The sequence below is a fragment of the Scomber scombrus genome, chromosome 7, assembly GCF_963691925.1.
Source record: "Scomber scombrus chromosome 7, fScoSco1.1, whole genome shotgun sequence".
In the NCBI taxonomy this organism is placed as follows: domain Eukaryota; kingdom Metazoa; phylum Chordata; class Actinopteri; order Scombriformes; family Scombridae; genus Scomber; species Scomber scombrus.
In genome coordinates, this window is record NC_084976.1 from 13,337,566 (window position 1) to 13,353,707 (window position 16,142).

Below are 16,142 nucleotides of genomic sequence, written 5' to 3' on the forward strand. Positions count from 1 at the left end.
GCTTGACTTCTTTAAGATCAAGCTACATGGGCGGCATTTAGAGGCAATGCACACAGGTATTTATTACTGTACTGTACATCCACATTTAGACCGTCCCCACAAAATACATTATTACCCAGCATCATTGTCTCTAAATGTCGCATATGTACTGGTTATTTCACAACGGTGAACCTTATATAAAGAATAGTCAGACATTTGTCAAACCCTGAAAACTAACACCAATAACTCCATATATATCATATTCATACAGTACACTATGTTTTATGGACAAAGTCAGGTCAACAGTGTCATGCCTGTCAGGCAACGCAAACCACCAGCCTCTCAACAGCCAGAGTTTCACAGACCTTTATGGTTTCCTTGACAGAAAATATAGAATGAAATTCACCAAACAAAGTATTTGGACCAAGCAAATATAACACTGGTCCCATATCAACCTCCTGCCAATTATGTCTTACATTTATACAATCAACCTGACTTTATCCATATTCCATTTGGATTCATGTAGAAATGTATGTTTATATATATATATACTAGTTGTTAACTGGCTGTTGTTTGTCTGTGTTACATGGCATGTCTGGCTGTGGTTTGCTGATGCTGTTGCTGCATGCTGTTGACATTGAGCTCTGCTGATTGCTTAAAACCAAGCTTGCCAGAGTGGGAGGATGGATAAGTTCTAACTTTATTAATACAGGATAGTTTTGGTTTCAAATAACCCCCTGCAAAGATCACGTAAATCTTTTTTTTTTTACACTCTAAGGTGGGGTCTCCTGCATATAATATGAATTTACCAGAAGAAGTGATCCACAGAATAAGTAAATTATTCTGAGCAATCAAATGCAGAAATAAACAATCCCTCACACTTAAATAGCTCGGACAAGCTTGGTTGATGCAAAGCCTGACTAAGAATTGTATGTGTGGGTAGTGGTGTGTATGTTTGATCTGAAGGTCTACTCTGTCTTCATCTGTGTGTCTGTACCGTACTGTTTCTGTGTGTGTGTTCATGTCCGTGTATATTGTGTATCTAGCTCGGGACTATGAGATTCAGCGGGATCGTATTGAGTTGGGACGTTGCATAGGTGAGGGCCAGTTTGGAGACGTCCACCAAGGAGTGTACATCAGCACGGTAAATTGTCTCTCTTACACACACACACAAACACACAACATTGTAAAGCTATAATTAAAAGTTCTCTCACACTCTAGTGCGTGCTTACAACACTGGCCATTTTTTGCTACATAAATTGAATGTGTCACAGGGGGCCATTCAGTGTGTGACTCAGCGTAGATGCATCAGGCACACGGCACACCCTCAGACATACAAAGCACCAGGAGAATGTTCCTATTGTGAACAACAATGGTGAATTTATTGAAGGACTAGCTGTAATGTAGCTTTTACTTATAGTATCTTAAGATTTGAATAATCTGATGAGTATAGCCTTCAGGGACATTTACATTTGTTTGAATGTTGATTAATTTACAGCGTCCCTTTTCAAATATAATAAATTGAAATCTTCTCTGGTCCTCTGCCCACAGCTGTAGGGTTTGATTGGTGGAGATAATGTAAATCCATACAAACCTTGTGTTTATCATTCTCACATAATACACTGTGCTGTAGATACAGAACTAGAGTTCGTCTACTTACATTAAATATTTAAAAATCTGCTTCTTTATAATACACATGCTGGTTATAAATGTCTCTTCCTCTTCCATTTTGTCTTTCTCTGACATACTTACTGCTGACTCAGTTTAAATCTGAGCTATAAAAAAAAAACCCATATCATAATAATAGCACATATTCAGTATAGTTGCAACAGAAGAACATTATGGCTTATGACTGAATAACCTCAATATATATGTAGAAATCTCCAAATTTGATACTGAAAGAAATTGTATAATGTAAATGTATTTGAATACATTTCAATAATACAATTTCAATAATACAATTTCAATTATACAATAATTAAAACAAAATTAATTTTTAATTAAATTAAGTTATCCTCAAATAACTTTAAATTCAGATTTTCTGACTGTCTATTGAGCTATGAGCGGACAGTGAATATACTGAACTGCATGTAGATAATTCAGTACCTAGACAGCTGTGATGCTGCTGCTGATTTTGCTTGGGTGTATCTGTATTTTGCAGGAGAATCCGGCGTTGTCTGTGGCAGTGAAGACGTGTAAAAACTCGACGTCAGACAGCGTAAGGGAGAAGTTTCTCCAGGAAGCATGTAAGCGCCTTGCGTGTGTGTGTGTGTATGTGTTGGTCACATGTTCCCTTCCAACAAATTTTAATTCTCAAGAATTTGCAGGATCCCTCCAGTATTAAAAAACGTATTTGTGAACTAACCTCTGACTCCCTCTTTCCTCTCTCTCTGCAGTGACCATGCGCCAGTTTGACCATCCTCACATTGTGAAGCTGATGGGAGTCATTACAGAGAATCCAGTCTGGATCATCATGGAGCTCTGCACACTTGGAGAGGTAAAACAGGATTAGGATTAGTATTAGGGTCTACATATAGCAGTTTTTCTGTTTCTGCATGTCTCACTGCTTTCTTCTGCTTTTCCTACGTACTGTCTGTTCATCACTATTTAACCCTTTCTCTAACATACTCTTTCTGTTTTTTTTCTCTCCCTGTCCTCCATAGTTACGTTCATTCCTGCAGGTGAGGAAGTACAGTCTGGATCTGGCCTCTCTCATCCTGTACTCCTACCAGCTCAGCACAGCATTGGCCTATCTGGAGAGCAAACGCTTTGTACACAGGTATGCAGGAAGGCATCCCCAGAATGTTTCAGGTTATAGTTAAGTGGAAGTAGTTAGAAGTGCAAAGTAATCCTTCACAGAATACTACAGTATTTACCAAATAATTATTTCCAACTAATCATTCAAAGTAATGTGGGACAGTCAGATGTGCAATGTTTTTTTTGCAAGTACAAACCACAGCCTGGTGTTGGCACCAATTGGAAGCTTTACAGTGATATAACATATATTCTACTTAAAAAAATGGAAACATAGCCTGATATGGGGAAAAAAGTTCCTAATCCTAGTTCATGTCGAATCAGCTACCTTGTCTGGACAGCTGTTTGATTGAGGGATGCTAACTATGGGATCCTAATGGTTTAAAGTATTACTACCTACATGACATATGCAATTATTTATTATGTGTCTGGTCAAGTAGAATAACAGAATAAATGTACAGGTTTGTATGTCTTCCTCTTCAGGGACATAGCAGCACGGAACGTGTTGGTGTCTACAGTCGACTGTGTGAAGCTGGGGGACTTTGGTCTGTCGCGATACATGGAAGATAGCTCTTATTATAAAGGTAACAATAACAACTCCATAAACACACCCAGTGTGCCCATAACTACACGCTCCACAATTTCCACCTATCTATTTTTGTTCTGTCACATCACATGGAGGAAAGCTCCATTATTATTCGTAGGACTCATGTGAGCTGAACTGACCAGTGTAACTGACCAGTGTAACGCAGTTCCTCTTGTCTCTTTTTCCCAGCATCAAAAGGTAAACTGCCTATTAAATGGATGGCTCCAGAATCCATCAATTTTAGACGATTTACTACAGCCAGTGATGTCTGGATGTTCGGTAAGTTTGTATTATCCTCTTTATTTTTGTGTCATTTTTGTCCTCAATTTGTATTGTACTGTAATAATGGGTTTTTGGTTTCAAGTCTGTTTCTGTTTTACTTTCTTGTGTTTGCAGCATTAAAGAGCTCATAGTGATTCTGATGTTTTTTTGTCTTTCCACAGGCGTCTGCATGTGGGAGATTCTTATGTACGGCATCAAGCCTTTCCAGGGTGTGAAGAACAACGATGTCATTGGCAGGATAGAGAATGGTGAACGACTGGCTATGCCACCTCAGTGCCCTCCTACTCTCTACAGCTTGATGACAAAGTGTTGGTCGTATGATCCCAGCAAGAGGCCGCGCTTCACTGAACTCAAAACACAACTGAGGTACTTCATCATGTGTGCTTTGATGATCTGTGAGAGTCTCTTGTGTGTGCATTCTTCATCTTTATGTCTTTCGAATTTTTGAATTTATCTGGTATAAGTGTAAGAAGTAAGAATGACAGGACTCATAGATAGAAAGATCCAGTTTTACATTTATTACATTTGCTCACAAAAAGGAATGTTTCTTACTAGACAGCTTCCACTAAATCATCCCTGTAATACAGCCCATCTTCATTTTCTGCCTAAGGTTGACAATAGGTTCATCAAATTCAAGTAACATTTTTAAAAGTGAAGATGTGAGTTTTTCGTCACTGTGAATCTTCCTGCATGTTTTTACTACTACTGTAAATTAGATAAAGGAATTTTAAATTATGTTTTCAGATGAAGTATTTTCTTACATCTCCCTAACAGCAGGTGTCACTGTCTGTCTGCGATAACCACAGGACACTGACCTGATTAAGTAGTGAAGACAAAGAGCAGATATTATACATTTAAAAGTGACATACTGTCCCCTACTACTAAAGCCTTAGACCAGACCTAAAGATTAGAGATAAAATGACTGAAAGAAAGACAACTAAGTGGATAAACAGGACAGTAAGCAGACCTTATTTTTATTGAGATCAGAAAGTTGATCGTATCCATGTCAGAAAAGTAAGATGTGTTGTGTCTGCCCTGATTTAAAGAAGTTTCTGTTGCAATATTAATTATTGGTTTTAAACAAGGGAGGGGATGAGGAAATCCTCTATATTTGGTTTCCTCGATTTCAACACTACTGTATTTAACTTGGTATTTCTGACTCAAACTGCAGCTCTGTCAAGTATTATATTTTTCCTATTTCTCCTCACACTTCAGTCTTACAGTGATACAGACATGGATAGATATTAATTTTCACATTATTACAATGTGCAGGAGTACAGAGCTAAAACGAAGCTGTCCAAATACTGAACAGACTGCACTCCACATCCTGTTTGGGCTGATGACATTATGGTTGGCATGGTAACAGAGATGTGACGATGACAGACATAGATTAGATGAGATATCTTGGCCACACCTCGCCGCCTTGTTAAATGATACATTACTTGTTACCAGATTTGCCTGGAGACAGATTTGCAAAGAGAGAGACGTTATCTATCGAGAGACAATGTGCCGGGCATGTTGTGATCAGATAAGGCAGAGTTAGACAACACTGTTAACAAGTTAAGAAGGAGAGTAATGTGTCAGTGTAATATTCCCCTTTAAACAGGAAGGGTTTAAACCTACAGTATTCATGAGTCATATAATGTCATACTAATGACTGAGTGAGACAGATGAAATGTTTTATTAAAAGTACTGAGAGCTGCACTAACAAGAGAATGTACTCAAGCAAAGGCAGAATGAAATCATTACTTTTTAAATCTGAATAACCCTGATGATTGGTGTCAGCCATTGTCAGAGAAATATTTTGAGAGAAAAAGAGGAGACTGAGAGAAAAAGAAGCGACTGTCTCATTGAACAAGGACAGAAAGCGGCTGGGCCTATAAATCTGACATGTTGTATAATTTTTGCCAGGAAGAGTAGAGTTAGAGTAGTTTATTATGTTTAATGCTAATCATCGGATGCAACAGCCCAAGTGACATCACCCGTGCTCAGATTTTTTTTTCCCCAACATGCATGTAGAAAAATAGGACTTTGCTTCAATTCATGTAGGTGGATATGAGATATTCCCACTGACAGCTTTAAAAACTAAAGTATATTTGATATTATATCTTTTTTATCCCAGCTCATTGACATTTTCTTACTTCTTGTTGTTGTACAGTACAGTCAGGACAGAGCATTTCACAGCCACCATGACTCAACAGTTCAAAATAATTCAGACATGAACAGACCTGTAGTTTTTTGGAAGTGATATTTCAACAGCATAGATCATAATAACAGGAATAGTGCTGCTGGTAATTTAAAAAAAAAAAAAAGAATTTTGGATGGTGAGAGAGCAAAGGGGAAGCTTTGAAGCGAAAACTGTTGATCAAGCTTATTTGTAACTTAGATTTTACATGAATTACTGCCCAACGTTGATGGCTCATGACAGATTTCTTTACAAGGGTCATCTACAAGTTCACTGCTCATCTGTACCAACATTTCTCTATAATTTTGGGGGTAGTCAAAATGAGTCATGATTCAATTCATGCTGGCATGCTGTGAGTGTTTTTCCATTACACAGCAGGAAAAGTAAAATAATCAGTTTACCTGTTGAAGGTGTGCTGGTAAATGTTGAAGGTAAGATTGTCATCATCACTGTGGTTGTTTCTTCTGGTATTATTCCTCCCTGCATTATTTCTAACAAATAGCTCCAAATATCTCCATATGTTGATGTCTGCCAATTTTTTAGCGTCGCTAATTCAGTGAGAAATACATTTAAGTTCCTGAAATAATATTTAATCATTTAAAAGCTGTTAATTTGAGCAGTAAAGCAGGAAATGTTGGGTTTGCATCAGCAGTAACTTCACATGACTGAACCGACTGCACCTTAGCAGACTTCTGGAAAGCTGGCCAATCATAGCAGAGTCGGTCCACTTGGAGGGCCTTAAATAGACAGGAACTAAGACTGCCTGTTAAGAGATAGAGGCTGAACTGAGGGTTGAATTAAAGTAATAATATAAATAAGGATATTTTTGAAATGTGAATCACGCAAGGCTATTATATATTATATATTATAGTGGACTGAGTGTAAAAACTCCCTCTTAATATCTCAGACCACGCAATGCTGAAAGATGTAGTAATCACATACCATCCTTGCTTTTTAAAAGAAATATCTGCAGTAAGTGATCCTACTTGTCTAAATGACAGATTTCTCATTTTTACACAGATAGGGATTGTCCTAAATGACTGGCCATAACTGAACAGAAATGTTTTATAGCCCTTAACAGTGTCGAATCATTATTTACTTATAGCTATTTAATATGCTGTTTTTATTTTGTATTATTAACGATCTTTATGTCGGTTTGATATCTACAATTAATTATTAGTTTTTTATACATGCAATTGAAATGAATGATGTATATTACTCAAAGCTGAAGACATCTGCAGAAAACTGGATCTTATGTCTGTGTAATTTAGTCATTTTTTCACTAATGTTCAGGTTTGAAAAGTTTTTCTACACAAAAACTAAATAACAAAACAGAGGTGCAGTACTGTAAGCTTCAGCAGCATAGCAAGATACCATCATTGTTTCCTCTAAAATGCACAATTTTCTCAGTCTCTCTTTCTCTTTCTCGCTCACACACACACACAGAAACAGGAAAATAAGAGTGCATATTTCACTCCTGTGGTTTTATGAGTTTGCTTAAAACCAGCATGACTCGCACCTTAAATTCCAACACGATTCCTCTTCCAATTTTCTTCACGTCAGCTTTCCTCACTCTTCTACTTATTCTACTCCTCTTACACTCTCTGTTCCTCTCTCTCTTTATCCTCTGCTCCTGAACTCATTCACCTCTTTTCTTTGTGTCATCCTGATCTCACTTTCCTTATTTATATTTTTGGTTCCAAAAATGTTACAGGCCCTGACATCCACTCTTAGGCTGACACATATATAGTATGTTTGTGGTTAGGTCTGAAAACCCAGTGTGGAAAAGTACATGTGAAGTGCATGTGGGTGCTAACCTGACAAAATTAAGAACATTTATTCTAATTGACCATGATATAAATGGAATAAAGCTGAACTGAGGAACCTTTAATGTGCCTCATCCAGTGTCTTGGAGACCAAGTCAATATTGACCATATTAACTGTGGTCCCTGGCTATTAATAGGAGAAATCATGCCATAGTCATGCCATATAAGGGTATATGATTTAGTTTACTTTTGGTCTGGCCAGCTTTTATATCATAATATCAATTATAGGTCTCTTGTGCCAAATATGCAGCTCTCAGCTACTACTACAGTTTTCCTAGACGGCAGACCAACATGAGTGTGTGTGTTTACACAGTGGGCAGCTGCCAGGAGCTACAGCTTTCCAAAGAAGAGAGAGAGAGGAAGAGAGAGAGAGAGAGAGAGAGAGAGAGAGAGGAGAGAGAGAGAGAGAGAGAGAGGAGAGAGAGAGAGAGAGGAGAGAGATGAGAGAGAGAGAGAGAGAGAGAGAGAGAGAGAGAGACGAGAGAGAGAGAGAGAGAGAGAGAGAGAGAGAGAGAGAGAGAGAGAGAGAGAGAGAGAGAGAGAGAGAGAGAGAGAGAAGGCAAGCAGAGCTACTGTAGTGCTGTACTCCCATGGTCAAAGCTAGCGGACCAAGGCTTCTTATTTCTTATTCTCAGATCAAATTATCCAGATAGTGAAGTTTATATGTGTTGAGCAGGCTGTAATCAAGTGTTCAGCTGAAAAAGAGCATATTTGTGTCCTCCTGCTAGGATAAGTGGATTTAATCTTTTTAGTGGTTCTGGGATTCTCTGCAATTATTCATGTTCTTCAGCGTTACATCAGTGCTACTGTAAGTGCTGCTCGCCTATCAGTGTTTTAGTGGCTTCAATATTAAAAAGGGGTTGATTGGATACACTCTGGTGCTGTCGGATTGACCTTGTCTGGAGGTAACGTATTGTCTTTTTTTCCTCCTGAGACTTTTAGTAGTGTTGTGTCAGTACAGTGGAAAATGTTTTATTCTTTTTATAACTATAACAATAACTAGCTGGGGCAGTGTGTGCAAACGCTCTTCAACCAGTGGGCACAAACGTATCTATGCATTTCATCCAAAGCTTTTTAAGAGCAACTAATTATATATGCATCCCTAATGTCATTCATGGTTGTTAGAGGATCAGTGGTCAATGGATTTCGGTTTTCTGTGCATGTTTTCCTTAACAAGAATTAGGAAATGGGATTTGCCAACCTGGAAGACGTTTTGTGTCCATTTCAGTAATTTGAATGTGTGATGCGTTTTTTGCACAATTGTGTGTCTTTTTGATTTATAATGTTGTAAAGATGTTATAATTTAATTTCAGGCTGCATCTTTTAAATGTATTTTTTTGGAAATTTACTTCAAAAATTGTATGTCCCCTTTTTTCATTAAAGTTTCAGTCAAAGTTGGTAAGAACAGAAAAAGAAAAGCATATTCTCTTCAGCAGTGATGGTTATTCCACCTTTATGTTGTCCCACAGGACCATAAGAAATCAGGGGATGGACTTAGAGATCAGTGATTATTTATCCATTGGTCCATTGCTGGTCAGATCTTGATATGATTTCTGGTATTGGCAAATATCACTGCATATAGCCTTTAAGAAGACATTGACGGTATAATTGTGTGGACCTGCTGCTGTGACAGCTTTAACAAAAGGGTGATTACAAGTAGAGGCCACGTGGTATATGGTTTAAATCTCAGCGCTCTTGAGCCCAGATTTTATTGGTGCTTTCCATCAGCCATCAGTGGAGGTTGTATCAGGCAGCTCTCAGGTGAGAACTACATAAGACTAAATCAGGGCGTTACTAAAAAAAGTCCAGGATTGTGCAGTCAGTCTAGCCTGAGTAAATATACTAAGTAGGCCTTGTTATTCCAGGTGGTGGTGTGGAGGAGCGGGGGAGGAGACTATCATTGTTGATGTTGCCAGGTGCTGGGGTTGTCGTCATCACATCAGATGATGTCATTTACTGTTAAACTATGAGGCACAATATAGTCATGGCTGGATTCATTTGGATTAATTGATTAAAAATAATGATAAGCCTTGTTAAATGGACTTCAAATGAAAAGGTTAAGGACACAAAGTTAGAATGTAGCTATGCTGTTTAGATATCACTTATGGAAGAAAGGTGCTTTCTCAGGGAGTAATATGGTTAGTTGTCCTCTTTAGAGATCATTTTTCTATTATTGATAAAAAAAATTTGTGTATCTTAATGTTTTACTTTAAAGTAATCTAAAAATTAAAAAAATATGGACCAAAACTGAGCTATCCATCACAATATAATCTTTATTTCCCTCCTTTTTTAAATCCACTATTAGGGTGAGTAGTGTAGAAATGGACTAATTTTACTATTAGTCTGCTATTATTAGGTATTTCAGGACCCACTGACATTGTTGTACAAATGTGTGAATGTGTGTTGTGACGGAAAAGAGGGACGAGACCTGACAGGAGACTGACTTGGACAGGTGCAAGGACACACATACACTCGGCAGGAGACAACAGAACAGGAGGGTAATGATGTTACTAGAAATAGCACTTACCCTTGTTGAGGAAAGGAGGGTAGAAGGAGTGTGCGTGCTGGATTGTTCGACTACTCTGTTTTCTGTTTTGTGGAACCAGCAGCAGCTCATTCCTCTGGGAATCTGGGTTTAGTTTAGCAGCATTTCCCCCAGGGAACAGGTCAGTAATAGTCATTTTAATGAGTAAATTCAGTGTGTTCCTATTGGCTACATTAGACTTAAAAATGCTGAGTTAGAGGCGTGGAAGCTCACTAAACCTCAAAATGATTCAATCTGTTCTCAAGCAATATTTCCCAGAGATTTACTGCTTTACTTGCTGGAAAAGTTTTTCCTGATGTCACAGCAAAGAGGTGGTATTAGTAGTTATTGGGAATATACAGAGAGGTGTAACATAAACTAAATATTATCTTTTTTTATATAGATATTAAAACTAAAATAGTAGCTCCTGCTGAACATCTTATAATTACAGCAGGGAAAATTTGGTTAACTTTTTGATAGACTATTCTGTTTGTAAGAGACTGAGCAGTAAGATGTTTTATCACAAAATAGATTTTTGGCTTTAATTGTTATTGACTGTTGTGTTTTGGTGCTCTGTACATACAGTGTGTGTGGAATGCTCTGTATGAATGAGATTGTGCAGGCATTATGGGGTTGTCTTCACATTTCTTCTAAAAGGTAGAACTTGTGCAGGCAGTTTGCTTTTTAGAAAACAACTGTTCTGGGTATAAACCTGCACTGTAGTGGGAGTATATGTTTGTTTATCTTTGTACACATGAGGTGGTCAAGTTGGTTTAAAGTACTCAAAGGAAAACCATGCATGTTATATTTTCTATATCAAGGCAGTCCAGGTGGTGGTGAAAACCTCACAAAATGGAAATGGTATTATACTGTTTTATATGTTAGAAAACGGATAGTTTCCTTTAAGGTGCTTCTCATTTGCACATAATATATGTAATATCAGATATACCTAGATTGTTTCCAAAAAGCTAGAACATTGATCTTACTCAGTTGGTTAATTTCACTTCTCTTTCACTTCTTCTACCTGGCCTGCAATATGATGATATATACTGTGTGACAAGTCTATTGTTTCATATTATGCTTATTTTGTTGAGTATTGTATGACACTATTGATTAATTAAATTTACAGGAAATCGTGATATCGTCGATATATCATGCTGTATCATCATATGTATTGTTATAAGGATATAAAATGACCTATATGGGGATATGAGATAACCCTAACCTGTCACTGGAAACAACGACAGAAACATGTCTTTACTGAGTACCTAAAATCCCTTTGCCTCTTTCCAGTGCTTCATTAAAACATGCAGTAGAAACATTTTTGACATTATCTTGTTTTTTCCTTCCTTGTTTCCAGCACTATATTAGAGGAGGAGAAGCTCCAGCAGAAAGAGAGGAACAGGATGGAGATGAGGAGGCAGGTCACTGTTTCGTGGGATTCGGGAGGGTCTGATGAAGCACCACCAAAAGTAAGACACTAATACACCACAGTGTGTTGGTGTGTCTGTCTGTCTGTGTGTATGTTTGTGAGTACAGCAGGTATAAAAAGTCTGTCCTCATGACCTGCATTATCTGTTGTGTTGTTGTGTTTGCGCTATTTGCAGCGAGACACACCGATCACTCCACACCCCATGCGCTCTTTAGTTAATTATATGATGACAGTGATCTAATATGCTTTCAAATGGAGTTAGTGACATTCACACCACTATTCACAGTGAGACATTGAATTTGAAGTTGAAGAACAAAATAATTATATAGTAAATTAATCTAATTGTCCTCAAATTTTACCAGATGACTTTTTTGCAGCAGGATTTCTGCAGAAGTGAGTCATCATGTGGGTTTTTTTACTGTACCATCACCCCACAGGGAGCAGGATGAGGTTTATATTACAGGTTACAATAGAGAGAAAAAAAACAGTGGGAACTTACTGGCTCTCAGTAACATGAATTCATTAAGCTCCTGACCACTATCAGGCTCCTCCACACAAAACTGATGAGAACATTTTTACTAAACTGCTCCATTTCAATGAGTTAACAAGGTTTTGTGAGTCCACTAAACCCCCAACTCCACCAGAACCATCCAACCTCACAGCTTGTTGCCCCAGCTGCTGGCTAATTCCTCCTCCCCACTCCCCTCATGCCCCTGCTGTTAGCATCTGTTAGCTGCTTCTTTTAGTTACAACTGAAGCCATATGTCTTGAGAGAGACTTTTTTTTATTTTATTTTTTATTTTTTTTATAAAGCTTTCAGTGATGCAGTTATCCTCACCAAAAACTTTCCAGCATTGGTAAATGCGTTTGTGTGACGTCATTCACATGAATTAAATGATTCTTAGGAAGTTTCTACCTATTCCCAGCAACTGTATGGCTTTCGTTTCACTAGTGCACATTCCTGTCTCTTTCCCTTGTCTACTACACCTCTGTCTTCCGTGATACCTTTTTTATTTCCATATGTCCCTCCTCCACTTTTGTCTCTCTATTGTGTTTGCAGCCCAGCCGTCGTCCCTCCCTGCAGCCAACATACAGTCTGGATTGTCTGTCTGCTCCTTCTCCTCACCACCATTACCATCAAAACCAGCGCTTTGCCTCTCAGCTTTCCCTCTGCCTCGGAAACCCTCTTCCTTCAACTCCCCGCTCCTCCTCTCGCCTGCCCACTCCCACCTCATCATCTCTGATATTTTCCCATCACTATTCCTCTTCTCCAAATCCTCAGCTTCAGTCACCTCCTCTTCAAAACACCTCTTACTGCAATCGCTCTTTCTCTCCGCACCGCACCAAGTTAAACCTTGAATTGCCTCCACAGTCTCATGCTGACTTTTGTTCTCCACCTTTTACAAATTCAGACAGCCTTCCCAATGGCAGCTGTCCCCACAAGACAAATCCACCTACTAACAGCCACCTGCCCAGTTCATCCCAGCCAAAGCCAATCAGCTCCTACTCCTACGACAGGCATTTCCCTCCAATCCTTTCCCAGTCTAATCCTAACCTTAACGCTGTGCCCTACAACATGTCAAACACTTGTCTCCAGGACACCCAGAACATCCAGCTACTGTCAAATTCTCATCTTCAAACCCTACTGCTGCCTAGCTTTTACCATGGCTGCCAAACTAATCCCAGTACCCCACCTCAACCTGACTCTGACCTCCAGCCCCAATTTGGGAGACCCCCACTGGCCCCCCTCGTTCTCCCAGTACCCTCTGCTTTTACTCTGTCCGCTAATAACCCCCATCCATCCACTCGCAGGCCAAGCCTCCCTGTTACTACCCACATGCCTTTACCAATCCCCTCCTCTGAACAACCCTCCTTGTGCAGGCCATTGAAGGCAGGTGGTGTATCATCACATAAGTACTTAACAAACTCACAGATCTGGATGATAAAAATGTTGCACCATTCACTGCAGAAGAGCCTTTGATCAGTTTTCAGTTTGATTTAAAGGAAAATTCCAAATTTATTTACTAAATATGCTGTTGCCTTTTGTGTATGAGACGGAACAGCAAATCTGTGTCCAATGCAAAGTGTAGTAATGTATTACTTATTGTTCTACCCACTTAGCATCAACCTGCTTTGTATATTTTTACCATCCCTACACAGTTCATATATCTCCCAAAATGCATTTTGAAACCTCATAAAAATGTACCTGAGCATTCATACCTAAAGCTTTTCTTTTTATTGCCCCGTAGTTTGACTTATGCTTGATGCTCATTTCACAACCGTCTACATTCGCAACCGTGGCTTTAGTCACCAGAGTTATAGTTAGCACTGTGTTTTTCTCAGCCACTTGAAAAGGATCCAAAACAAGCATCCATTGTTGTGGTTCCGTTTAGGAGGTGTATTGGTCTAATTTTACCAAAAACTCCCATTTTTAAAAAGGGAAGACTTCCACATTTATTGTATGGATGGAACTTGTGACTTGTTACAGGCTCAAAAAACAATGTTGCTACATTTTTATTTTTATTATTTTAATATTCAGCATCTATGACTAAACCTAATCCAATAATTGAATCATTAATTATACCTGATTGGAGTGACTTTGATATAGTGCTTGTCAACACCAGTGCCTGTGCAATCAGCATGTTTTTGCTTATCTGGTAGCATGCTCTATTTATAATTGTCCTCTGTCGTGATTAGATGTAGTTGTTCTTGTCTGGTTTGTCTGTGTTAGGCATTGTGTTGATGTGTTCTCGGATTATTGCACCCTATTTCTAGCTTGTTCAGGATGCCTGTGCAAAATCCTTATTCCACTGAGCTAACAGTCTGACTCATCTAACACACATGGAACTTATACTTTATGGATAAGCCTGAAAAAGCAAATATTCACACAATTTAGGAAAGAATTTTGTGGTCAACTTTTAAACATCGCTGTAATTTAAATGAGTGAAATGAGCTCAAAACAGATGTTAACATTTTTTTTACACTAGGTGGAAACCAGAGTCCAGACCTAACGCTGCTTTGCAAGACAACAAGTTTTCCATTCCCCACTTCTGGTTATTATCTCTGCCCAAGTTTAAAGAGCTCTGACTAACTGCTGTAACGTTATAGGAAAAATATATAATATAATATAAATACAATATAGTTAAATGTAATGCTGTGAGGCTGACTTCAATAGATACTGTAATATACTCTGTATCACATTGACTTGAGTATTCACTACTGAAGCTCAATGGAACGTGTGAAGCCATGGATTGAGGCAGTTTCTATAAATACATAACAAGCTAGCTAAAAGGTCTCCCTCTACTAAGCCTGTTTATACTGAACTCCTGGATCTCTGTCACCTTGACTTAGCTGCTGATTGCTGTCCAGTTGTGCTACATGTGAGCTTGTTTTGGTAAGTGGTCCCATTTTTGGGGTGAAAGTTCAATCTTCCCTGCGGGGATGTAGCAGCACTCTTACTCCCTCATGCCCCCTTTTTACACTATGAATTATGACTTCCAATGCTGGGAACACTGTGCTACTCAGCATTCCTAAAATTCTTCATGGAGTTATACCATGAAGCTATATGCAAAGGACAGGAATACTGTATGTGTCTCACACAGACAGGTTTATTAAAAAAATAAAATAAAAAAACAATTACAGTGTGTCCAACATGTGGTGCCCTGAAATTGTGTTGTTAAATTACACAATCTGTTCAAATTGGAAAAAATACTGTGGATTTATTTTTGGAAGGTTTATCAAGCTTCATGTTTGAAAAAAGTTTCTCTTACAACCCAAAAACCCAAAATACGTCTTCATGTTTGTTTTATCTTTACGTGGCTCAACAAAAATGTGCTAGTCTGAAGGGGCTCAGTCTGCCTGCATGCCTGCGACTTGAGACATTTTCGTCGACAAAAGATATATTTTCACCCGATACACCTCATGGAACAAGGTTGTAGCAAACCAAATACAAATATGCACATTTTTAATAGGCTGAGCTCTCCCCTATGGAGAATCTGCAAACAAAGAAATAAAAAGAAGAGGCATCTGTATTACTCATGACCTGCAGGTGGCACAAGTGTCAAAATTGCAAACATTTACTTGCCGTGTGGCGCACTTCGTTACATTTGCGTGTCTAACTTGCTGCTGCTATCACTTATCTTGCCTATACTGTAATAAGTGGCGCAGCCAATACTGAAACAGAAGCTGGGTGCTTTGTGTGAGTAAATGCTATTCATGTATTTATTTGGTCATTAGTAGTTATCCTGGTGTGAGAGTGGTGTCTGATTAACCTCTCCCTCCAGTCTGTCTGTCTGTTGTCCCTGTGTTTATCTTTCTATTTTTAACATGGGTATTCCCAGGGAAACCTCCCCAGCACAGGGCTGTGAATGTGTTTGGGGCAGATTTAAATTTATAAGATATAATTTTGTTCTTGTGTAAGAACCGCGGGATGTTCCATGTGTGACGTGTTCACAAACACGCTGTACATTTCCCTCTCTGTGTGTCCGAGAGTTTGAAGCACCTTTTTGTCTCATCCTCAGTTTCTTTGTCTCGTCTGCTTCTCTTTGTCCTGTCTTCCTTTTCATCTTCCTTGT

At 38.6% G+C, this 16,142-nt stretch overlaps 1 protein-coding gene across 3 annotated transcripts in view; it reads left to right on the forward strand.

The window, feature by feature from the left end:
- The window catches only part of LOC133983700 (focal adhesion kinase 1-like), a 63,707-nt gene that overhangs the window by 33,814 nt on the left and 13,751 nt on the right, over nucleotides 1-16,142 (forward strand). For all 3 annotated transcript variants that reach the window (XM_062422868.1, XM_062422869.1, XM_062422870.1), the window contains 8 exons: nucleotides 1,026-1,123; nucleotides 2,141-2,225; nucleotides 2,376-2,476; nucleotides 2,643-2,758; nucleotides 3,217-3,317; nucleotides 3,509-3,598; nucleotides 3,763-3,967; nucleotides 11,497-11,608. In XM_062422868.1, the coding sequence (XP_062278852.1) occupies nucleotides 1,026-1,123; nucleotides 2,141-2,225; nucleotides 2,376-2,476; nucleotides 2,643-2,758; nucleotides 3,217-3,317; nucleotides 3,509-3,598; nucleotides 3,763-3,967; nucleotides 11,497-11,608 (908 nt within the window). The remainder of the gene's footprint in view (nucleotides 1-1,025; nucleotides 1,124-2,140; nucleotides 2,226-2,375; nucleotides 2,477-2,642; nucleotides 2,759-3,216; nucleotides 3,318-3,508; nucleotides 3,599-3,762; nucleotides 3,968-11,496; nucleotides 11,609-16,142) is intronic.